Raw genomic sequence first — 24596 nt, 5'->3', positions numbered from 1 at the left:
AAAAAAAAAAAATATATATATACACACACACACACACACACATACACAGTGGACCCTTGAACAACATGAGTTTGAACTGCACGGGTCCTCTTATACCCAGATTTTTTTCAATAAATACATACTACAGTACTACACAATCCACAGTATTTAGTATATATATATATGACATATATATATAGATAGATGACTCATATTTATATTTTATAGGTATAGATGTGTATAATGTTATATAATATATACTTTTTGTATACATTTATAATAAGTATGTATACATATATAATTATTATAAGTATATATGTTCATAGTTATTATAACAGAATAGTCTGATGAGTTGTCATTATCAGTAAGTAATATAGATGCTCTGCAAACTATGAGCATCTGATCTGGAAACAACCTGCACATGTTCATGATTCATTGCCTGTACCCTCTTGATCTCAACCCAGGAAATCCACAGCTGTCCAGGCCCTGGTACCATTTGGTGTCCAGAATATGGAACAATATAAGCCACCTCCTTTTTGTCACAATAGCCATCCCATTTACTGGTCCCTTTCCTGTGTTGATAGGTGATAGATTCCATCACAGGTAGTCTCTCCTTTTTCTCCTTCCCCCCATGTCTCCTTTTCTCTCTAATACATACACACACCCCTTTAGTCCATATTCTCCTTTTCCTTAGTCTTCCAAATTTTGCTCTTTTCCCCTAAATAAAATCTTTCTTTCAACCTCTTTTCATGTCACTTGTGAGCCAAAAAGAAAAAAAAAGAAAAAGATTCTGATCACTGTATAATACCACTGTACAGGTTTTAAGAAGAAGGAAATTCATTTATTTTGATATTAAATTTGTCACAGTAAAGGGCTAGTATACATCTCTAAGTGTTCATCTTGAAGAAAGGGGCTGAAGTTTAAGAGGAAGGAGAATTTTACATCCTATCTTCTACTGTTTTAAAGGTTTGACTTTGTAATTTTACATGGCCCATATATTACTCTCATATTTTTATTTTATTGTTAAGTTATCCATATGGTGGTAGGGTTGATTGGAACTGTTGTTCTTGAATTAAAAATATACAAAGTTTCAGTTATTTTATGGATTAAAATAAGCACTATTTTAACCCATAAAAAAAATGGGCCAGCTTGAGCATCTGATCACCATTTGTAAGATTAGTATCCTCTTCAAGTTCCATATAGTACAGTAACTGGCTTACAGATAAACTCCTGGATTACAACCTGTTTGTAAACTGTAGAGGACCATATTGGTTAAAATCAACCAATTTTCAAAATACAGTAAGGAAACTATATGGATTATCTAATGTCTAAACAGAAAGTCAGATAGGATGGAAGGTGTATGCACAAGCCCGTTTCCTACTTCGTGACTGCAGGCAAGTCTTCATCTCCCCACAGTGTGACACCTGCATAGTTAACCCAGGATGTCAGACAGCCCCGTTCAATAAGCAGAGGCCACTTGACCATGGAAAGCAAATACTGTATATATACTATATATATATAATATAATCTATATATTGTATATGCATATCTTATATAATATATGTAGTACGCATATATTGTACTATACATCGTACATATTATATAGTAAACAGTATATTAAACTTGCATTTTCCAACCTTAAATATGTGTACTTCTCTTACCACAGTGAAACTTTAATCATCTCTGCCTTCCTTACAATAATGATATTAATAGATAATTAAATAATAGTAATCATTTTCTTGCAGTCTTAAATAGAAGGTTTAGTCAGCCTATCTGAATGCACAGAATTTGCTTCTAACACTAAGCACAATCATGTTTCATGATTCAGGAGACAGCAAGGCAGTACAGGAATGGTGGGTTTATTCCAATACTGTAGTAGAACATTGGCTGTGGATACAGTGGGAGGTTTTTTCTTTCCTTTGTTGAACCAAGCTCTGGTTTGTTTGTTTATTGTTTGTTTGTTTGGATATACAGCTAAGGAGTGTTTTGCCACCACACATGATCACACACACACACAGACACACACACACACACACACACACACACACAGAGTCAGTCAGTGCTTGGCAGGGGTGGGGAAGGGGCTGACTGTCTGAGTTCATCTGAGCTTCTCACCATCAGTTTTTCCCACTGACAACAGTTTTGTTTTTAGGAGCAAAACTGGATTGTTCCCTGTACATCAGCTGATGAATACTTCTCATACTTTATTAAAAGGATATAGTAGTATTAATTTTAAAGAAAGAAAAGGGTCTCAATTCACGTTTACAGCTCCCAGCCTGTGATTCTTTCATGAAAAAAAATAATAAGTAGGATTACGAGGAAATGTTTACATCAACTTAACAGGCATTAGCTTTATTTTTCAAAACACTGTTTTAAAGCACAATAGACTTTGCAGTTGTTGATAACTTTAAAGTATTCATCAGTGTGAAATAACTGTTTATTTCCTTTCCCTGTTTCTTCTGATCGGGAAAAAAAAAAAAAACATCTAGTCTCCTAGCAAGATCCAATCCATTTTGCTACGTTCTTTGTCAGTTTTTATAAAAGTGTGTTTACTCTCACGGGGGCAGAGGTTTGGAATAGTTGCAGGATTGGCAGGGGAATGGGACATACAGTGTTTTTAGGTCACTGTGGTGTATTTGGCGTCCTAACTATCACGATTTATCTTGTCCTTGTTTAACCGCTAACCAGAGAGCGAGCCTTCACTGTATTGTCCCATTCATGTTCTTCTGCACTCATTCAGAATTCCGACACTTCCTTTGCCTGGCAGACCAAAGGGGCAGAGTGGCATCTTTTGATGATGCGCGAAACAGCTTTTCTTAGTCCAGGCTCCTGGCCGATGCTAACCACTCAGACGCTGAAACGCTAGTCATCTACCCTGAGGTTAACCAGAAACTTGGTCTTATTTTCCTTCTTGACAAGTTTTCTTAAAACCTTAAAAGTGTTTTGTTTTTTTTTCCCCCTCTCATTTTTAATGTTGATTAGGGAGAGAAAGGAAATATGGAATCATAAAAAGCAGCCCTAAAGAAAAGGAAATATGCAAAACACAGAATGGTGCTTTTTCTTTCTGTCATAATCTATCAATAGGGGTTTGATTGTGATGTTGATCATTGTGGCTTATCTGTCATCCCAGTATATATTATTTTCTCCCTTATGAGAAAAGCAGTGTTTATTATCACAGGTGACAAAACACAGGAATAAAAAACAAGCAGAGAGGTTACATTCAATCACTTTAGGTGGGTTTCATGTTTGCTTTTTGCTTTCATTCCCAAACCAGAAGCCAGTAAACCAAGTGAGAGCACAAACTGACTTTCTCAGGTGCACGTTACCCAAGGGCCCACAGGACAGGTGCTAAGCCCATGAAAAGATAAACATGAAGTCATTCTTGGTGATATTTAGCTAGATGGCTAAAGAAAGAATTTAGAAATACCATTGTGCTACTGTTCAAATATTTACTGATTGAACCTGGAAAGGAAAAAATGTTGGTCACCTCCTGTAGAATTCCTTGTCCTTTTCCTTCTTTAAACAGCGTCTCAAAGAGCAAAAAGAAGGGGGTTATTTATCTGGGAAAGAAATACGAGCTCTGTATATGGGGTTTCAGGTATACCTAATGTGGGCTTCATTAAGCAAATACAACTTAGCGGTCTTGATTTGGCAAAACATTCTTCTCTGTTCCTCAACTGTTTATTTTATGAGATGACTTACCAGTCGGGCAGATTAGAATGTTTACTACGAATGACGTGGCTTTCATCTCTCACCGTGGCCGTCAGCCCCGGCATTAACCGTGCCATGGGGAGCATGACAACTCAGGGAGAAATGGGAAGTCAGAGTGAGCAGTTGTTGAGGATACAGTTTGTCTTCCAAATATTCGAACCTGTGTTGCTGCATACTTTTTAAGTTTAACAATATTATTTGCACATCTATGAATTTTAGGAGATTTTTAAAAGCACCACAGGGAACTTGTTAGGAAAAGAAAGAAAATTACTGGAGAATTTGCTCAGAAGGGATAGTGCTTATAGATACAACTGGTGAGTTTCATATTACAGGGCGAGTCTTTTTGATGCGTTTTTGTTGTTTTCTGTTCTTTGATTTGAAGCGACCCCTCTTGTTAACACTGAATGCAGTGCCGAGGGCTTTCATTCATCTCAGCTCGGGACCAGAGTAATAACTTGGTCATTTCCTCTCTGAAGGTAGGAGAGCTAATGAGAAACACAGATTCGGAGCCAAGATCTATTCTGAGATTAAGATAAGGTGTCCTGACAGAAGGTTTATGGTGAAATGAAAGACAGGGGCAAAGTTTTGAATGAGGGGAATCAGCTTGTTGTTAAAGTTCCCATATGGCTTTAAACCGTCACGTTCTCTGCTGTGTAAGCGTTGTGATGTGATGTCATTGTAATAGTTAATGATTAATCTATTTATTGCAATTGTCTAAACCTCCTGCAGAATATATAGAGTCCACATCAAGCAAAACCCCAGGGTGATTTGGGGGTTTGTATAAATAGCTTTACATGTGAAAACGATGGCTTGTAAAAGAAAAACTGAGCCTTCAGTGTCCTATTTGAGTTAAACTCTATAAAAAGCCTGAAACAGTGGGATCGTGGTAACCCCGCAAACACGACCATCTTGCCACGGCGTAACTGCAGCAAAATGCCCTGCACGCCTGCCCCACGAGGGGTCACCTTCAAAGCCCGTGGTGGAGCTGAAGGGGCCACAGCGCCGAATCCCCTCGGACGCTTGGAAAACCCACCCCTACCAACAAGTGACAAACCCTCGGGATAAAGCCCCCCAGGTTCTGAGAGATGGAAGGTCTGCTTTATTTAATTTCCTCTTGTTTACCAAGAGCCCCAACCTATTTTAGTAAATAAATTCAGGAAATTGGTAAAGCACTTCACTCCATCCGTTATGGATCAGTAACTAACGTGATTGTCACGTTTTTCCGGGCTCCGTCACTGCCCTTGCTCACAGCTTCCCTCCCGTGCCTGCAACCGGTTCTATAACGTCCCTGGTAAAAGGATGTCACCGAGTTTAAAGTACCTGCACAAACAGAACAGCCTACACGTTGTGCAGAGAAGTGCGCTTCCTCCGTGCATAAGGACTCCTGACTTAGAGACTTCCCTCCATTGATCCTGGCACTCCCTTCCAGTGAGATCCTTGTCACTTTTCACCCCCGACCACTTTACGCGCAGGACAGACCGCAGCAAGTGGCAGCTCATGCAGAGGCGTCCGCCACCAGCCCTCTCCTGCGCTCATCGCCCCCCGTCCCGCCCCGCCAGGCTGGCTGTGCAGCCCGAGCCGGTCGGGGCCGTGCACGAGGGAGTGGCGGCTCCCTACCTTCATGAGCCACTGGGTGTTGTTCTCCATGATGTTCTCCAGCAGCTGGAGCCTCTGCACGGAGTCGTCGTAGTCGAGCGGCGCGTCCCGCTGCACAGCATTGGGCACGTAGGCGCTGGAGGGCGAGCGGCAGTTGTCCATCTCCGGCAGCAGGAACGTGTAGCTGCAGGAGCCGTGCTGAACCTGATACTGCCTCTTCCCGATGCTGTCCATGCTCTTCCGAAAGTTGCTATAGGCTGCGGCTACGAGCAGATCACAGCTCAGAGTAAAGAAAACAAGCTGCCACATTCTTTCTTTCTGTCGGTAATAAACCACCAGCTCAGCAAACTTCAAGGCGCATGAGACTCCCGGGCGCTAAGCTGCCCTCTCAGACACGGGGCTCTGCGGCCATGGCTCAGGGTCCATCAGTGAAAGTCTCCTCTTCCCTCCTTTCCCGGCAGTGACCTTGATTTCTAGTGCCGTCTTCTCCCCGGTCCCGCAGCAAACTGTCAGATTGCAGGAGGAAGAATAATCCTCCCTCGTGAGGGCTGCATTCGCCTTACGGATCAGCCTCAATGCTCCTTTGTCTCTCTTCCCCCAGATTCTGCGGTGTCAGGATCCGAATCAATCACTTTCCTTTCCTTATATGATAAGTTGATAACAGCAGCCAGACATGTGTAGCTGGCTGCTCCGCCCTCCCGGCTTGTCCGTTATCTTCCTGTAGGGGGGTCACTAGCCAGGCCACAGGAAAAATCTCTGCATGATGTGTATGTCCAGCCAGGACTGTATGCTGCAGAAACCCTCTGGGAAAAACCGATCAGTTACAGGACCCCTGGGTATTGCAGAGGCACCACCCTAATTGAGTATTTCCTAGAGAGAGCTTGTCGGTCTCTTGTGTCTGAAACTGATTTCACAGTGCTAAGCTGGTAAAATATCTGGGGCAATAACTTTAAAGTACAATGAAGTTCCTGTTTTTTCCTTTAGGAATAAAAATACTACAAATATGTCAGGACTTTGGTTTATTTTTGTTATTACAAACAAAGAGGAAGAAGTCTCGCTCTTGTAAACGCTTTGCCTTTTCATAGGGAAAATAGTTTCGTTGGTATTACTTGATTTTTGAACCATCAGCCAAGCATGCAAAACTTTCATCTTAAAACAGTGGGATAGGAACATCTCGCTTTATTAAATCGTGTTAGGAAAATCAGTTTCTGAGCTCTGACATTTCATCTTTTAAGCAAAATATCCACTTCAGTATTCAAAGTAAACTTAAAATATACTGGACTGTTTAATGGCCCGCTAAATTATAATCCATAGAGAAATCAGAATTTAAATAAGAGGAGGTTGAGAGAGGCATACCTAAACTTCTCCTTCGCTAGGTCAGGATTTGCTCAAATCCTGTCATTTTGTAACACATTATCCAGGATCAGTTACATCAGTCCCGCTCAGTGTTGGACTCAGGCAAATCACTTCTTTTTAGTTAAGCTATAAAGCCCTCATCTGTCAAATTCAGGGGTTGCATTAACTCCCAAGATTTTTCTGTTTCAATTCTGTGGCTCCATAAACCCTCCAGGGTACTTCCTTCAATGGCTGAAGCTTAACGCTTCGGAGATTGACAGTGTGCTTACTCACCAGCCAGCTTGTGCAAGGAGGCGGCCGGGTGGGGGGGACGGCTTGGAGCCCTTGCGGTGGTCTCAACGCCTCAGTGCACAAGGTTTCTCTCCAGGCAGCGGCAGCCTGTTCAGCACTGACCTGATGGGCCTCATCCATCCACAAAGCCAGGGTCGGTCTAATCATGCAAGATCAGATTTCAGGGGACTTTATGATTTTAATTCTTGGATGACTGAGATTTGTATAGTGAATTGTTTCAAGAGACCTAATAATTTTACCTTTAAAAACGTACCTCCTGTGCACGGCCTGACTCCGAGGTTACCTCCAGAGCAGGGGTTCTTGACCCAAGGTCCCCGGACAGAATTCCTGGGGTCCACGAACTTCGACAGGAAAAGACATCTTTATTTTTCACTGAAGTCTCACTGAAATATAGCCCTTCTTTTAGCTGTGAATAGGTCAGAAACAACAGTGGTCAATAGCTATGGCTTTCTCACAGATAGGAATTGCAGATGTTTTTATTACGATATCTCAAGCTATTACGTGCACTCAGCACTACATTGTCATTTGATCTATCCCAAGATCCTGTTATTTAATCTCCAAATAAAACAGCCCGTGTCATTTTCTGAGAAGGGGTTTGTGGACTTCCCCAGACTCTCAAAGGGCTCAGTGGCTCAGGAAAGCTAGAACCTGATTCTGGCACATGGTTTCCACTAAAGGAACGAATTAAAGATGATATACTCATTCAGACTGCTAACTGTAGGTGGACGCATGTAGGATTTGAGATGGGACCAGTGTTAGAACCCTGATTCACTGAGATCTGAAGCAAATGCTTAACTTCTCTAAGCCTCAGTGTCCCTACTTGTGAAATGAGCTGGTTCTTTCTCAGCACCTTTAGAGTTATAATGATACGGACTAATGCATGTTACTTAGGAGTATTACTCTCCTTTCTTTATCAGCACTTCCCATTAAGTGAAAATCAGTTCTTGCACCATCAGATATTATAACTGTGTTATTCTCTGGCTGAACATGAAGCAGAAACATGGGGTGCACCTCTTTTCTTCTAAGTTTCTTCCTCGTCTGAAAGCGCATAGTATAAGGCATTAATATTGCATATGTGGTTTTAAAAATCATCCATCTGCCTCCCAGGCAGATATGGTGGTTTAAAAAGAAGCCACAGGAAGAGCGTGTACCACAAATACTCCTTGTCTTCTGGGTACTGGGGAACATGACACAGTGTCAGACATAAATAAGCAAATAGAGGGAGGGAGACCCCCTCACCAACGGGCTGTGGTGAGAGGATGGTGAGAACAGCCAGCAGGAAGACAGCATCGCTTCCAAGGGCACTGGTCCTGCAGGCAGTTGGCTTGGATGTTCCTTACCCATCCTCTCGAGGTCAGATGTGCGGTGAGCAGCTCTTTGTAGGCACCTAAATGGGAATTCTTACCCAGGAGTTGGGGGGGAGGCTCTAGCTAGACCAGGGCTTGGCAAACGTTCTCTGTAAAGAGTCAGATAGTAAATATTTCAGGTTTGCGGGCCACACGGGCTCTGTCACAACGACTCAAGTCTGCCGTCATAGCATAAAAGCAGCCGGAGACAGTCCACAAACGATGGGAGGTGGCTGTGTTCCAACAAAGCTTTATTCATGGACACTGAAATTTGAATTTATTATAATTTTGACATCATGAAATAGTCTCTGGATTTTTGTCAGCCTTTTAAAAATGCGAAAACCATTCTTAGCTCACTGGCCGTTCCAAAGGGACCACGGGCTGTAGTCGGCTGACCAGAGGGAGTCGCCAGGGGCTGTGACATGGTCGCCAGGCCACTCTCAAGGCACAGCCGGTGTAGACAGGGAGCCTCCCGTGTCTCGAGCACCGCCCGGCTTCTTCAAGAGTCGAGGAGTGTGAGACAGGCCAGGGAAAAGGGACTTAGGGAAGGAGCAGGAATGTTTGACCACAAAGACGGTGCCACTTCGAAGCTGGATCGAAACTGCAAGACGAGGCAGATGCACTAGGAGAACGGACCCCAGGGTGCACATCCCACCTGTGCAGGGACAGCGCGGGCAGGGCCCCAAGCAGAAGCCGATGCCTTCCGTAGTCAGGGCCGGACACGGGGCCGAAACGAGGCGTCACTGAGGAAGCATAGAGGAGATGCTCCAGTCTGCTGTGTGGCCAACGTGGGAGAACCAGCGGGAGACCCCAGACCGGGGCAGAGCTGGGTGGGGGGCTCTGGGGGCAGACCGGCGCGAAGACCGGCCCCCCTCGGTTATGGACCCCCCAACCCCGTACTTGTTTGTTTCCTAAGCACCAGGCAACCGGCAGCTGCAGGCTACTTCCATCCAGGCCTAGGGATGGAGGCTAAACACAGCCTTGACTGTGGTTCTCAGAGCTGTTCAGTTTCAAAGAGAATCTTGAGTTTCCTTCAATGACTTGCTGACAGGACCGCTAAAGGCAGATGGGGCTATAAAACGAGAAATATTATCACAGCCTTCCCCAAAGCTGCCTTCCTGCCCAACCAATTTTTTTTTTTGTTTTGTTTTTTTGTCCAAACAGCTCTGCCGAACAGCTGTGTGTGGTGCTGTTTATTTTCTTAATAACGTTTGTTTTCTCCCCTGTACTGTATGTCATCAGCTGAAATTTCGGAGGCTTCCATTTAATCACCTTAGCACGCACGGCCTCAAGTTCTCCTTTTCCGCTTTGCCGTCATGAGGTAAATCTTCATTGGATGGCGCCAAAAAGACCACGTCACCCTCTTCCCTGAAAGAAAGAGGTCAGCCTTACAGAGAACTTTGACGAAGGCCCCTCTGCCCTGTGGAACAGAAGGCTTAACGTGTGGTGAAAGCCCAGGCATCTCCCACTGGTCATGGCCCCAAAAATGTAGGTCACATGTCGACGTGGATCCACTTCTGTCTAGATCATGGCATCCGACTGACCCCAACCTTCCGGAGGCTCCAGGTCACCCAGAGCCACCTGTGAGGCTCTCTCTATGTAAGGGTGGCCCTGGAAGCCAGAAACCAAGCTATGGTGCCAACTGTAAAGCATTGCAAAGTGGGGCAGCCCCCAGGGCGTGGAGCGCCAGACAGGATTTGGGGAGGCCTGCATGGCTTCTGCTCTTTCCAGGGAGCCAGTTTAATACTCAATATCTACCGGAATACGTATACGGGCGGAAGAAGGCAGCGATGGAAGTGGACCGGCTGGCCCGGGGAGGCGGGGCTGAGGGCGTTCCTGCCTTCTGAGGAGCCAGCATAGTGGCAGCTGTCCCCGTTGAAAGCCCGTAGCTAATTGGAAAATATGGGGTCACCACTCAGACGTGCTTGGAGAGGCACACTGGTCTCCCGCATCTATTGACGTTCTGTGCCAGGGTCTTTCTCCATCGCATCTGGGCACGTCCCCGGACTCGGTCTCACACCTGCCCGGTCACCATCACGCAGTGCAGTGACCGCCGTCCTATCACCACTGGCCGCAGGCCTTGGAGACAGTGACTGGGGCCAGCTCCGGGGCCGGCACGGGCTTAAGTTCTGGAAAGTGCTGTGTTGACGTAGGAGTTCTCAGTGCCGACATAGCCCACGAAGTGAGGCTGGGGCGCTCCTGGGCTTTGGCCGTTTTCAGGCCGTCGGGCTACTTGGGGCTCCAGGCCCCTGGCAGGCTGGGGCCGGAGGGGCTTTAGCGGCATTGCACTCATCTGCCTCCCTGTTCCGGCCTCTTTAAAAGTGGCTAAATTAGATCAACATGTTTACAACTTAGTGTGCAGCGCACGGGGAAACCATTAGGAAGTTCACTGGACATAAAATTGTTGCTGAAGGAGAAGTTATTCTTACGACTTTTTTTTTTTTTTCCGAACTGTGGGCAGCAGCTAATGAGAGCTGGAGAAGCAGCAGCCACGATGGGCAAAAAGGAGAGAAAGGCAAAGGAGGGAGGGAGGGAGGGGGAAGGGAAAAGGAAAAGGAAAAAGTGAGTATTGCAGCTTCCGAAAGCAGGCTGCCTCCGTGGTGGTTCACAGAAGGGCTCTTTCCACTGCATTCTGATGTTTGTCGAACTGAACCTGCAGAACCGCAGGTGGCGTCTGGAGCCGTTTTGCAGAAGCTTTGGCGCGGCCTCTCCCCAGAGCTACTGACCGCGTGGAACCGGTATTAAACCCTGAGTCTGGCGGGCTGCGAAGGATAATCCCCAGCCGTGAGATTTGAAAACAGTACCAAAGAGAAAGCCCCTTAAAGTTACCGTAAAAACAGGAAAAAGAGTAAAAGCGTAAATATCAACACGCACACGTGTAGCCGTGGAAGGTAAATCTCGCCCCTACGACGGACGTGGAAACCACGGCTCCGGGAGGCCAGATGACAAGGACTCCGTGAGACTTGCTTGTGCCTTTCTTTCACATTCATGGATTTAAGGAGAATTTAAAGCAATGGGTTCCTTTACCCCGCTTTTACCATGGCAAAGATCAACCTTCTTTGGAGACGCTGGCTGTCGCCTCTGTGCTGCACAAACACACGCCCCGGAGACAGAACCCATTTCGCTGCCAGACCTTTGGTGGCCTTTGGTCACCTGAGCTGGGGCAGCCAGTCACAGACGGGGCCACCGCGTGCCCGCTTTAGTATCCTGGACCCGTGGCATCTGTGAGCAGGTATAGTCCGCTCAGAAGTGCACACGGCAATGCAGACTTCCAGTCAGATTGAACTCACTGAGGACGGGATCTCTGGAAACCCAGCCTCCTGTCTGACCGCATTAGTTGTGCTTCATATATCCATGCTTGCCACCTTTCTGATTTTCTGGCGTTGACAATTTTTTGCTTTCTTTGCCTCTTTAATTTCATCTGTTGTAGCTGGCTACAAGAGTGTGATATACCTTTGAGAATACATAGTTTCTGAAATGAAGTATGATGCCTAGTTTAGCACAGTTCCCTGTGCTAGTTGCAATTAAACACACATAGCGTTTGCCATAAAATAGCTGGCCCGTTCTATTTAGAGGAAAATTGTCATCCACTTAGAATAGGGCATTGGCTCCATAGAATTCACCTTTACAGGAGGTGAGGAAATGTATATTTTGTTAAAATAAGTGCCTGCCTGCCAGAGGAGGAGAAAAAGCCTTTGCCAGATGTGTTTTCAGGCAATTTCCTTTCCTGGGAAACAGCCATTTCCCCTGCATGACCCTCGTGTTTTCATTCTCAGAGCAGACAGAGTAAGTGCCGGGCAGTAAAGGGCAGAGGCCTAGATACCATCGCCTTATCTGGGACAATTATCTTCCTTCTCGCAGCTGCGTAACTTCTGTTTGACAGGGAACCATAGGAATCTACGTGTCAGGGGTTAGTATTGATGGAAGAATCAGAGTTAATATGGAGAAAAATCTTTATTTGTCATTCTTATTTAGGTTATTGGCTGTCATTCTTATTTAGGTTAGCTTAATTAAAAAGGTACCAAATATTCATTCTAACTTATCTGAGTGTTTATTGTGACATTATGTCCGAAAGACATTTAGAGAAGACAGTTTTGTCTTGTTTTGTTTTTTTAAAGGAAACCTGAAAGATTCCTGAATCTTTTACAGTTTGTACGGCCATGAACCAGCACAGCATCTGCTCAAGAAAGTTTGTTTTGTAAAGCCACATTGTATACAATATGTAACCTTAAGGACTTTGACAAGCCAAAAATCTTTTTATTAGCTAGAAACTTGGGAAATATCCAAGTTACTATTTTTTTTTTAAGATTTCATCATGAATTCCCTGAATTTTTAGGAATATTTTAGTTTATATAATTCTCTTGGTAACATGAAGTTATCGCAAATGCCGTTTGATTTTTAAATATTTTCATCCAATATTTTTGTGGAATATTTTATCTTTCCATCAAAAAAATGCCTAAAAGGTCAAGATACAAGTCATAACTTTAAAAAGGCAGTGGATGAAATTCTAAAACAATAGATGAGTGCATTAGCCTGATAATATTTTTGCCAGTAATTCTGTGTCCTGTTTTCTGCCCGTACACAGAAAAAAAAATGCTAAACATTCCCTTTCAGTGGATTGATGTCAGTGATTACTGTTTTGTCCATGACCAACGAAAAGTCAGTAATATCTTTCCTTTGACTAACACTGTTGTGTTAGTCATCAGAGATTTTGAGGTGGGCTTATGAGTTATAATTTTATATTAAATGTTCCTAAATTCATTTCAGCAAATGTAGAGAATTCAAATCCTGCTGCTTGTGAAAAATGTGTCTAGTCTCTTTGTCCTAACCATTCTACTAAAGGACTATCCAAATTCCTCTCGGAATGAATTTTCTCTTGAAAGTGGCCTAATGCCATCTAGATTAATCTTTGTGTAATCTAAATTTATAAAAATTTTATCTTAATTATTGAGAAACCTTTTAAAATAAGAGAGGTAAAAATGTCATGTGTGTTATTTCCATTAAGATATATTATCTCTCTTGGTTATAGGTTAACATAAATAAAATTGCTTATGTCAAAGAAGTAAAAAAAAGTAAAAGCACATGACCCCCTTTTGGTATTCCTGTCTGTCTAACTGACTTGATATAAAAGATCTTCCTGTGGGAAATTAGGCTTGATTATGGAGTTATTTGTACTAAAAGTCTTTTTTTTCCCCTAAAAGTCATTTTTGAAGAATTGTAAGAAATAGTTATGCATAAAAGGAAGTGATGTTTGCATTCAAGTGTATAAAAATACTCCCTGCCATTCTTGTTCCTCCGTGAATCTAATTATGGTATCTACCGGATGATTTAAGTCTTTCCTAATAATCTCATATGTATATGCTCTACTTTTCCTCTTAACCCCTGTCTCAAGCAATTTCTTTGGTACTACTTTAATAATGAACTGTACTCCCCAAAGTGTTTCATTTTAAGGAAGGGGTCTAAATTCAAAGAAAGACTGATACAAAAGAAAACATGAAAGGAAGTAAGCTGTACAAAGCCTGTGAAGAGAAGACATTTATAGCAGGATTAAGATACCTAGTTCCTGGCATCTGTTTCCCTCAAGAAAAAAAATTTCAACAATAGTTTTTGAAAGCCCTAAAACTATTCTAGTAGAATATTTACAGAAAAAAAATATATATTATTTACCTTTCCCCAAAATCCTGATGTATCTTTCAGTGACCTTTTTAATTTATAGGTCAAAAAGTCTTGCCTGACTACAATAAAAATTAACAAAAAGCCGCTAGAGATGACACCTATAAAATACACAGCAAATCTGCTTGTACTCCTCACCTGCTCCCCCTGCTGGCCTCATAGCAGATAACAGGCAAAATTATCCGTGTTGGTATTACAGTCATCAATACAAATGACAGGCAAGTTAGGACATAAATCAGTAGCAACGAATACACAACCCAGAATGCTTTCATTATAATTTTAGTGCAAAAGGAGACCACATGTCAAACACCTACTGTGCATGCACGCGCGCGCGCGCACACACACACACACACACACACAGTGAAAAATACTTTTAAGCATTTGTTTAGCACACACAGAGCCAGAAGCTGTTTCTCTATCATCTGGTGATCAGGTTGCTACCCAAATGAGTGAAGCCATACCATTCCAACAGTAGAAGAAGTAGAGGTCTGTGCTGTCCATCTCTGTAAAGGATGAGTTTAGAGACCTGACCCTGTTCTTAGCAAGTTGGTAGAGTCTTAATGAGGTAGATCTACTTCCCAACATGCAGGGACGGTACCGTGACACCTCCGTGGTGATCCTGGGTGGTACCGGGCAAGAGTGCCCTGTGGGGAAGGCTCCTGGGTGGAGTGGACAGCCAGAAATACTTGCAGTGATTGTCTAGACCTCAATGCCTCACTTATTTAAAAAGAGCCTTCTCGTCCCTCCCTCAAAATAAAGAGACTAGAAGTGAAGGAAATTGCATTCCAGGCAGTGGAAAGCTAGTGCAGTAAATAGGAGACCATGGAACGGATGGGAAATTAACTCTGTAATTCAGCAAAGAGCCAGGGAAGGCAGGAACCCTGGAGACCCCACTGGAACTAGCTCCAAAGCATCCACTTAGGCATTTGGACTTTCCCCCGAGGGAGTAGACTAGCCTGCTATTGAGAGGCCCCTGGAGAGCCGTGCAGAGTGAGGTTAGAGGGAGACCTGGGGAGAAACTACGTGGTGACTCAGGTGCCTGAACTAGAACATCAACCCAGGGCCAAGGGTGTGTGAGAGGGAGCGTCAGGGGCACCAGGTTGGCGGGCCGTGCGGGTTCCAGTGATGGGGCTGGTTTGGTGTTGGGGTTGATTCTTCCACTTAACTGAAAATTCTGGGTAAACTAATTTCAAAATCACTTTAACAGCATCAGTGTCATGATAAGATGATAAGAAGACATCAGGCTTAAATTTCAGTGGAGGCAGGAACCAAGTGCATCAAGGGGAGGCCAGGGCCCTACATGGTAGAGAGTCTGAGAGACTTCCTTCCATGACCGTGGGACCCCAGAGGACTCCACCCGCAGCACCCGGGGAAGCAGGAGTCAACCTGTCCACCCCACCTCTGCAAAGAATGCAAGAAAACAGAACAGAGGCGGACCTGATGTTAAATAGAACGGGGTTGCGGGGCGGGGGGGCGGGGACCGCCCCTGGGGATTGTAGCCACGGGCTCACCCTTTTAGCTTTACGTTAAAAATGAGGTGGTCGGAAAGAACCCGCAGCCCTGGAGCATTTTTCTAAAGTGGTCCCCAGCTGGTGCTGTCAACTCCTCCCCATCTCCCAGTTCCATGGCAAATGTGAATCCTTTGTAATGCACCTTCACCATAGGTCTCAAATTCTTACAGATAATCTCCCAAGGAAAATGAGCAACTCATAGACAGACTAAATGAGCATACAGGAAAACGTATCACTAGCAAGTGTCAGCAGAAAGAATAGCAAAAAGAGACAGGCAAGAGCTTTGTGATTGGAAGCTGTTGGCCGCATTTTATAAGATAAGGATCCTTGCTGTATTTGTCTCTTAGGGCTGCTGTAAATACAGTCATCCCTTGGTATCCACGGGAGAATGGTCCCGGGACCCGCTGCAGACACCACCACCTGTGTATGCTCCAGTCCCTTATATAAAACAGCATAGTATTTGAACATAACCTGCACGCATCCTCCCATATACTTTCAGTCATCTCTAGATTCCTTATATTACCAAATACAGTGTAAATACTACATAAACAGTTCCCAGTACACAACAAATTCAAGTCTTGCTTTTTGGAACTTTCTTGAATTTTTATTGCCCGCATATTTTTAACTCCCAGCTGGTTGAACCTGTGGATGCAGAGCCTGTGGATATGGTGGGCAGACTATTCCACAAGCTGGGAGGCCTAAAGCAACAGAAATGTATTATCTCACAGTACGGGAAGCTGGAAGTCTGAAATGAGGGTGTTGGCAGGGCCTTGCTCCCTCTGAAGCCTGTCAGGGGAGTCCTTTCTTGCCCCTCCTGGCTTCTGGTGGTCTGCTGGCGACCTTCGGCATTCCTTAGCTTTCAGCTGCACCTTTCCAGTCTCTGCCTTCATCACCACATGACGTCCTCCTGTGCATGTGTCTGTGTGTCCTTATGTGTCCCTCTTCCTGTAAAGACACCAGTCAGGTTGGACTAGGGCCCCGCCCTATGCCATGATGACCTCACCTTAACTAGTTACATCTGCATCCGTTCTGTTTCCAAACAAGGTCACATTCTGAGGTGCTGGAAGTTAGGACTTACATCTTTTGGAGGGTCCCAATTCAACCCGTAACACCATGCTTAAAGATATGAAATTAAATTTTGTAAATACATAAAAGGGGCAGAAAACTAAAGTAGAAAAAATCATGTAGATTTCAAAAGAAACTTAAAGAAAAAAATACAATAATTGAAATTTAAAATTCAAAGATCCTGTTTAACAGAACATTAGACACATATGAAGAGAGACTCACTGAGCTAAAAGATAAATCAAAAGAAGTCTCCTGAGAACAGCAGCGTCACACGGAGATGGGGACTAGGAAGGAAGGGGAGGGACCTGAAGGATGGAGTGAGAAGGTCTAACCGAGCTCCAGGAGGAGGACAGAGAGAGAACAGGGCAGACGGTATGTGAAGAGACAGCGGCTAAACACTGCCCCTAAATGATGAAAGACACCAAGCTACAGATTCAAGAATTCCAGTGACTGACCAACAGGATAATAACAAGCCTGGATAAAGGAGTAAGAGATGGATGATGCTGGCAGCTGGCTGCCTGGTGACACATGAGAGCTCAGGCAGGGAGGTGACGGATACACCTTTGTACAACCCCAGTTTTAATTGGTTGTGTAACACCCAGGTGGAGTTTTGCCGTTGAACACATAGGTCTGAAGCCCAAGAGAGTGATCTGGGCTGGAAGCAGCAAGACCTGTTTTCATGATCAATATTAGTGCCAGTCTCATTAAATAATCTTAACTAATATTAAGTAGTATATGAAAATAATGAAAAAGAACAGCTTTGTAAATTGCATAAATCTTAACAGTCTAGGTTTTTCTAGATAAAATTAAATAGCTAAGTAGCCTCCCTTCACCTTGACCCTTGGAGTTTCTTCAGTGGTGCCAGTTCTGTGGATTCTGGCATATTGTGCTATTCTCTAGATTTCTGCTCTGGAAGAGATAGATAATGATAGTAAATAAAGAAAAGCCCAGTCTGGTCGGTAAAAAGGTACTTCATAGTGTCATTGAGATGTTGCAAGTGATTGAAATAAAAATCTGCAAGATATAATTAGTAGCATGTACATTTTTGTAAATCTGTCACTGCTTTGAGAGTCTTTGTTATGGTTGAATTGTGTCCCCGAAAAATTCATTGACTGAAGTTCTAACTCCCAGTATCTCTGAATCTGGCCTTATTTGGAAATAGGGTCATTGGAAATGTAACTAGATAAAATGAGGTCATACCGGAGCAGGATAGGCCCTGATCTAATATGACTGGTGTCCTTATGCAAAGGGGAAATTTGGAGACAGACATATCCACGGGTAGAGCACCATGAGAAGATGAAGGCAGACATCAGGGTGATGCTTCTGCCCACCAAGAACCACCAAAGGTTGCTGGCCACCACCAGAAGCTGGGAGAGAGACTGGGACAGATTCTCCCTCACGGCCTTCAGAGGGAACCCACCCTGCAGACGCCTTGATCTTGGACTTCCAGTCTCGAGAACCGTTACAGAATAAGTTTTGGTTGTTTAAGCCACTCAGTTTGTGGTACTTAGTTACACCTGCCCTATAGCTCCCAAAAAAATATTACCAGAAAGGGAATTAAAATCTGTTGCTGCCTTGCAGCCTTCACCAACAACTGTTAAGTATTTGGTGGTTTTGCTTGCTATTTAATCTAACAGGGGGAAAAATCCAGGCAGCCCAGATATTTTAACGTGGTGGTAACCATGCAAAGCTTCATTCTGCAACAGTAAAACAATTTCTTAGAAATCCTAAGGCTCTTTAATTGCATCCGCCCTTATGTAAGGCTGTCCTCCTTCCTGGAGGCCCAGTGCCACTTCCTAGAGAAATCCTCCCTCGAGTCTGCAGGAAGAACGTTGGATGCCACCCTTAGGAAGGCCCCGTATCCGTCCACACCGGTGGTACAGTGAGGCTCCTTGACCCCCACGGACCGCGAACTCATGGAAGCCCGAGGCCGCGCCTCCTTCAGTTGCCGCTGCTGTTTCAACACGGCATCTGTGCATTCACCCCAGCCACACCTGCCCAAAGACAACGGCCTATAAAGATGAGATCTGAGCCACGCCCCCATCCTGCAGATTCTCTATCTCAGCTGCCTGTTGTGACAGGCCTCCTTCCCCACCGAGCCGAGGGTCCTGCCACTGGATCCCACTCTGGACGAGGTGCAGGATTCTCCCCTCCGTCCCAGCCATCCTGGTCTCCTGTTGCAGGGGAGGCGGCCTGGATGCTGGGAGGTTGGTGCCAGTCCTTGGGCTAAGTCTTTCCTAAGCAGCTGGATGCCTTTCCCTCAGACCATCTGCAGTGCTTGTGCCATGGCTGCCCTATCTGCAGCCTTCTGTTCTTTAAACTGAGGTCCTGCTGGAGTTTTTTCGTGGGACCTCTGTCCTACCACCTCATTTTCTCTGGAGCCTGTTGTGTATGAATGAAGCCTCTAAAAATGCAGGTAAACACCTCCACATTGAATTAAATTATCACATTGCACAGCACCTGATACAGAGTAAGTTGGCCCCAAATAAGCACATTCACAGATTCTGAATGCACAGAGCATGACTGAGTGTCTAATAAACATACTAGAGCTAACATCGACAAGAAAGTGTTGTCCTTCAGGATAACTTTTAACACTCTATGTGCTTACCTTGCTGCCCCTGTTCAAAACGTTTCTACTGGGCTTCCCTGGTGGCACAGTGGTCAAGAATCCGCCTGCCAATGCCGGGGACATGGGTTCGAGCCCCGGTCCGGGAAGATCCCACATGCCGTGGAGCAACTAAGCCCGTGAGCCACAGCTACTGAGCCTGCGCTCTGGAGCCCACGAGCCACAACTGCTGAAGCCAGTGAGCCACAATTACTGAAGCCCACACGCCTAGAGCCTGTGCTCCGCAACAAGAGAAGCCACCGCAATGAGAAGCCCACGCACCGCAACGAAGAGTAGCCCCTGCTTGCTGCAACTAGAGAAAGCCCGCACGCAGCAACGAAGACCCAAAGCAGCCAAAAATAAATAAATAAATTTATTTTTTTTAAAAAGCATTTCTATTTTTTATTAGTTATTTATTTTATACATATTAGTGTATACATGTCAATCCCAATCTCCCAATTCATCCCACCACCACCCCTCTTTTCCCCCTTGGTGTCCATATGTTTGAAAACATTTCTAGAGCTTCTTTTCAACAGCCGCTATAAAATTGCAGTTTAGTAGGTGGCTAAACACAATAATATTATTACAGTCCTATCAGTTTTCAATGTTTTTCCTTTTATTCAATTCAACAAATACGAAAGACTGTGCTAGTTGTAAGAAAAAAAAAACCCACAACACACAAATTAAGGAATTCTCGATTCTCTTATAGTCTAGAAAGAGCTTAGAATGACTCTCGTGAATTTTCTTTGCAGGATCTAAGTGATCCAGAGCCTAATTAGTCCAGAATCTATGTCTTCCACCTGCTGTCAAAGTAGCTGTACAAACAAGCCAAACCAGCCCAAGATTGGGTATCACCAAGGTCTCCTTTGCATGCGAACCCTCCCATGAGACGCAGAATATCTCCTATTTCTGAATTGGAAATGAGGGTTTTCCTTCCGTGTTGGGGAGACCCTCACTCACCTTCTGGGTACATCAGAAGTGGCCTCTCCTTTCACCAACAGCTAAAGATACCACCCTTGGCATTGCTTCCCAGACGCTCGACTGTCCTGATAAACTTTTGGGCCAGGATCTTGGAGAAGAATAAGTTTGAGCCACTCTGAAGGCTCATGGGAGAGGGAAAAGGGTGGAAATTCTTTCCCAAAGTGGTATTTCTAGGAAAGCACTCAGCCAGGACCTGCAGCTGTTCGCTATCCAATATCAGTTCTAAACAACATTTGAGTTGGCAAAAGAAAAGTGAGAAAACAATAAAAGGCTTGAAGCATAAAACTTTGGGAAACCCCTTTCTATAATGTGCTTGTTTAGGGCTTAAAATATTACTGTTTTCAGAACATAAGAGCTATTTTCCAACTTTTCTAGGCCTTTTTTTTTTTTAGAATATTATTTAAGTGCTTTACGATTAAAAGAGAAAAATATTTCTGGATCATTTTATAAACACAATCTAGAATCTCACATTTAATTGGAGTTTTTCCCCTTCTTTTCCAGAATAGACTAGTTCATTACTACCAAAATGCCAGTATAGGTGGGAGAAAATAGAAAGAATAGAATTAATGTAATTCAGTCAGGAGCCAAAACTCTGCATGCAAGATGTATACTTTGGGCGTCTGCAACCCAGGGATGCTAACAATTTCAAAAGCTCCGTCATCCACAGAGAGGGAGAGTTCAGGGTAAACAGACCCATCTGAAAGGTTCTCAGTGACACACTTGGGCTCATTCAGGGCCTGAGGAGACGTGTGGCTTCTCGGGGGAAGCGGGAAGATGAACAGAAAAGACAGATGACGCCTCGTATGGTTCAAATTCTAAGTCTAGCTCGTTTGAGATGGGTTAGGTGTTAGGAGGAGAGTTTGGCTTCTCTGGCCCATAGACTTGATTATTCCTGGAGCTACTTCACAGGGCCGAGTCCATGGGTTTTAAGCAGAAATGACCCAGGAATCCTAGCAGAGGGCCAGCCCTCCAAGAACCAGCATGGGAGTTGGGTGACGACGGGTCTGGGATATCTCACACCAAGACAGAATTCCAAGACTCTAGTGGACCGGGGATGCCTCAGTCACTAGGACCTGCCTCAGCTGGAGCTGCCTCCAAGGGTAGAAGGACCTCTTTCGTTTCCTCCAGACCCTTGTCCGCCTCAGTCTTACCCACCTGCAGCCCCTGCCCTCTGCCTCTGTTCCATGGGAATGAGCGGCAGAGTGATCTGGAGAATTCAGTGCCGTTGATAACATGGGGCGCCGTGTCTGGTCCGCAGGTTAGAGCCCTTCCTCAGCCCATGCCCCATCTCATTATCAGAGAAAGATGGCCTTCATGAATGCGACATCTTGGATCAACCCCTTGAGACATGACAGCAGTCAGCCTGCCCATGGGTCTGACTTTAGGTGTTGAAACCCCTCTGTCTTAACGTTGGCAGTAAGTAAAATATTCCTCTTGGGTTTCTTTATGAAAAGAGCTGTGCATATAATTAACAGGTAGATTTTGGACACTTTGTATTTACTTTTGTTGTTACTGTGAGTGTGAAATTCACCCCTTAATTCAGCACTCCTTGCCAAGTGGTTTGCCTATTATCCTGACTGAGAAAATAAGGTAATGGGATGGTTTTAGCAAAATAAGACAAATAAGCAAAGGGTACCTGACAGCTCTTTATGTCCCCAAAGCACACGTCACCAGCAGTTGCAGAAAGGGTTCTTCGTTATAAGTGAGGGAAACTGATGCTTTCTGCTTTATGTAAAAATGGAATGTTTTGAAAAACTACTGGGTAGTTCTACAAATAATAGCAATAGTAATGAGGCTGTGTAGCTGAAGCCACAGTCAGCTGCCACCCAGACTGGCGCGGGGAGGTATCACTTCCCCGCTACCCAAGCAGGAGCCACAGATGTGCAGCCAGCACCAAGCAGCAGCACCAGCTCTGAGCTGGGTCGTTCTGACCCCGCCAAGAGCCTCGCCCTGTGCCTGCTTCTCTGGGTCACTGGCATTACATTCCAGCCCCTAGGTAGGTGGGTCGACTTGGCTCAGTCTGGCTGGTTACCTGGACCCTAGCAGCCAAGTGAGCTGGGCAAGTGAGAATCTGGCATCTTCAGACTCCACGGTGGGCAGGCGGCCCTACGTCCCACCAAGACTCACGAGATGGGGGCTGTCCCAGCAAACAAGGGTGCTCAGATACCAGCCAACCATAGAAGAGGGTCCCCTGTCCTACTGAAGTGACGTGATGGCCACCAATACTTCACTTTGTTAGTCGCGTGATAATTCAGACGTGAACTGGTATCAAGTGCTAGCACTTTCTTGTTTCAGCTTATGGCCCCTTATCACATTAAACCGAAAGAATCTCAGAGCTGGAGAGAGACTGAGAAAGAGCCCTCGTTTACAGATAGAAAACAAAGATGCAGGAAGGCAAAGTGACTTCCCCAGAGGGCGTGACACTACCCAGTGTGCCACAACTGCACGTGTGATACTTTTGTACATTGAGTGTAAGTATAGTCATTCCCTCACAGTCCACAGCTGCATTGCTTTCATTCGTTTTTAAGGAGGGGATACAGTTGCTGACAGTACTTACTTGCTGTCCTGAAATCTAATGACCCGGTACTGTTTGTAACCATGGGACCAAGAAGGGCAATTGAACAAAACACATGAATAGAACCCAAAAGAGCACAATTTAGGGATAAAAGCAGTCACTCCCTGTCATTCCCTCGGTTTTCTCTTTGATCATTAGCGTGTAACACACATCAGGACCCCGTGTGAAAACAGAGCAACGTGTTCTAACAGTTCTTACGAGACATTCTTACAGGAAAGGAAGGTTTAGGAAGAAAACACCCTCACTGTGTGTGGTTGAATGTTTAGTACCTGGCCAGCATTGGCTCCGATCCGACTCCCACTGGCCTTGGGCAGCCTCCAGCCCTGGGCTCCGTGATTGCCGGGACGGGGTCTGAGCGGGAGGGAGGGGGTCCCTTGCGGGCACCTCCGCCATCACATCCAGTGTCAGCATGCCGAGAAGCATACGTGGCAGCTGTGATTTTTTTGAGTATGTGAAGCACTCGGGGTGATGCCTTGTATGTAACAAAGTGCTCCGTAGATGCTGTTACTGGTTGTTTGTCAGCCACTTTACTTCCATGATCTCTCTCTCTCTCAATCCTCATAATAACTCTTCCAGGCCCCGTGTAACAGCTGAGGAAACTGAAGCTTAGTGAAGTTCAGTGACCTTGCAGAGCTAAGTTCAAACCCAAGTCTGACTCCAAAGCAAATAACCAATCTGTGTGTGTATTTACTCACTTACCCGCCGATGCTCAGAGCTGGATTAATCACGGTCCTTGCCTTCATTGCTCCGTGCATGGCCTTCCTTTATCTTTGGATTTCAGGATTCTTGGTTTGTTTTTAATAATGCAGTGAATGCTGTGAACTCACGCTAGACGCAGGAGCCGCAGCTCTGATGCCCGCCTCTGTCCCCATGTCCGTGCTGACCGTGCCCTGCCTCCTCCCCATCCAGGGACCCCGTGGTCGGGGTCCCTGTCATCCGGGCCCTGCCGCCTTCTCCTTCTCTACTTCTTTCCCATCACAAACACTGTGTTTCCAGGAACGCATGGCCCACCCGTCTCTCGGCCTTTGCCCCTCTACTGCTCTTTCTTCTAGAGCCTTTGTCCACATGAGGTCATTCTCTGCTTCCAAAGCCGTCCCACCCCTCAAGGCTCTACTTTTTCCCCCGAAGTCTTCTCCAGGGGCACAGTCCTTGGGGAGAACTCGCCCTCGCCTCTGAAGGGCCGCGCTCACGGGCACAGCCAGGCATTTGGGCCCATATGGTCTGGTTGTGTGGTTCAACTAAAACTCCTTGGGGAAAATGCTACTTTCACCTCTGCACACCCCGCCCTGCCTAGCACAGTGCCGGCTGATGATTGGGCCCCCCCGGGAATCTGGTTGAGCAGGATTCAAGGAGAAAGGATTGAGGCCGAGGACAACTGACAGAGTGTCCCATGGAAGATCTTCCTCGGGTGTTAACAGGAACACACAAACACGCACGCATGTGTACTGAACGTGGAACGTGCACCCGCAGGGCACTGGTTCTAGAGCGATAAACAAAACACACGAAATCCCTGCCGTCCTGGGGCGTTGTGTTAACACTAGAGCAACGGAACAGATAAACGAATAGAAATACACAAAGTGAGTGGCAGGGACATAGATACATACCAACTGTCAAATCGATAGTGGGAAGCGGCCGCATAGCACAGGGAGATCAGCTCGGTGCTCTGTGACCGCCTAGAGGGGTGGGAGGGAGACGCAAGAGGGAGGAGATATGGGGATGTATGTATACATAGAGCTGATTCACCTTGTTATACAGCAGAAAGTAACACACCATTGTAAAGCAATTATACTCCAATAAAGATGTTAAAAAAAAATACACACACATACATATATGATGTCCGGAACGGTAAATCCTTACAATTAAAAGAAGCTGGTGGGCTTCCCTGGTGGCGCAGTGGTTGAGAGCCC

General features: G+C 45.2%; 2 protein-coding genes across 5 annotated transcripts in view; one reads left to right on the top strand and one right to left on the bottom strand.

The window, feature by feature from the left end:
• ANGPT2 (angiopoietin 2) overlaps nt 1-5595 on the bottom strand; it is a gene marked incomplete at both ends in the record, with an annotated part of 53824 nt that extends 48229 nt beyond the window's left edge. For all 4 annotated transcript variants that reach the window (XM_079726511.1, XM_079726512.1, XM_079726513.1 and 1 more), the window contains one exon: nt 5308-5595. In XM_079726511.1, coding sequence (XP_079582637.1) covers nt 5308-5595 — 288 coding nt within the window. The remainder of the gene's footprint in view (nt 1-5307) is intronic.
• The window catches only part of MCPH1 (microcephalin 1), a gene marked incomplete at its 5' end in the record, with an annotated part of 223245 nt that overhangs the window by 144672 nt on the left and 53977 nt on the right, over nt 1-24596 (top strand). The window lies entirely within an intron of this gene.

The sequence above is a fragment of the Hyperoodon ampullatus genome (assembly GCF_949752795.1).
Source record: "Hyperoodon ampullatus genome assembly, chromosome: 20".
In the NCBI taxonomy this organism is placed as follows: Eukaryota; Metazoa; Chordata; class Mammalia; order Artiodactyla; family Ziphiidae; genus Hyperoodon; species Hyperoodon ampullatus.
Note: the sequence above shows the minus strand (reverse complement) of the source record. Positions and strands in the feature narration are given on the sequence as shown.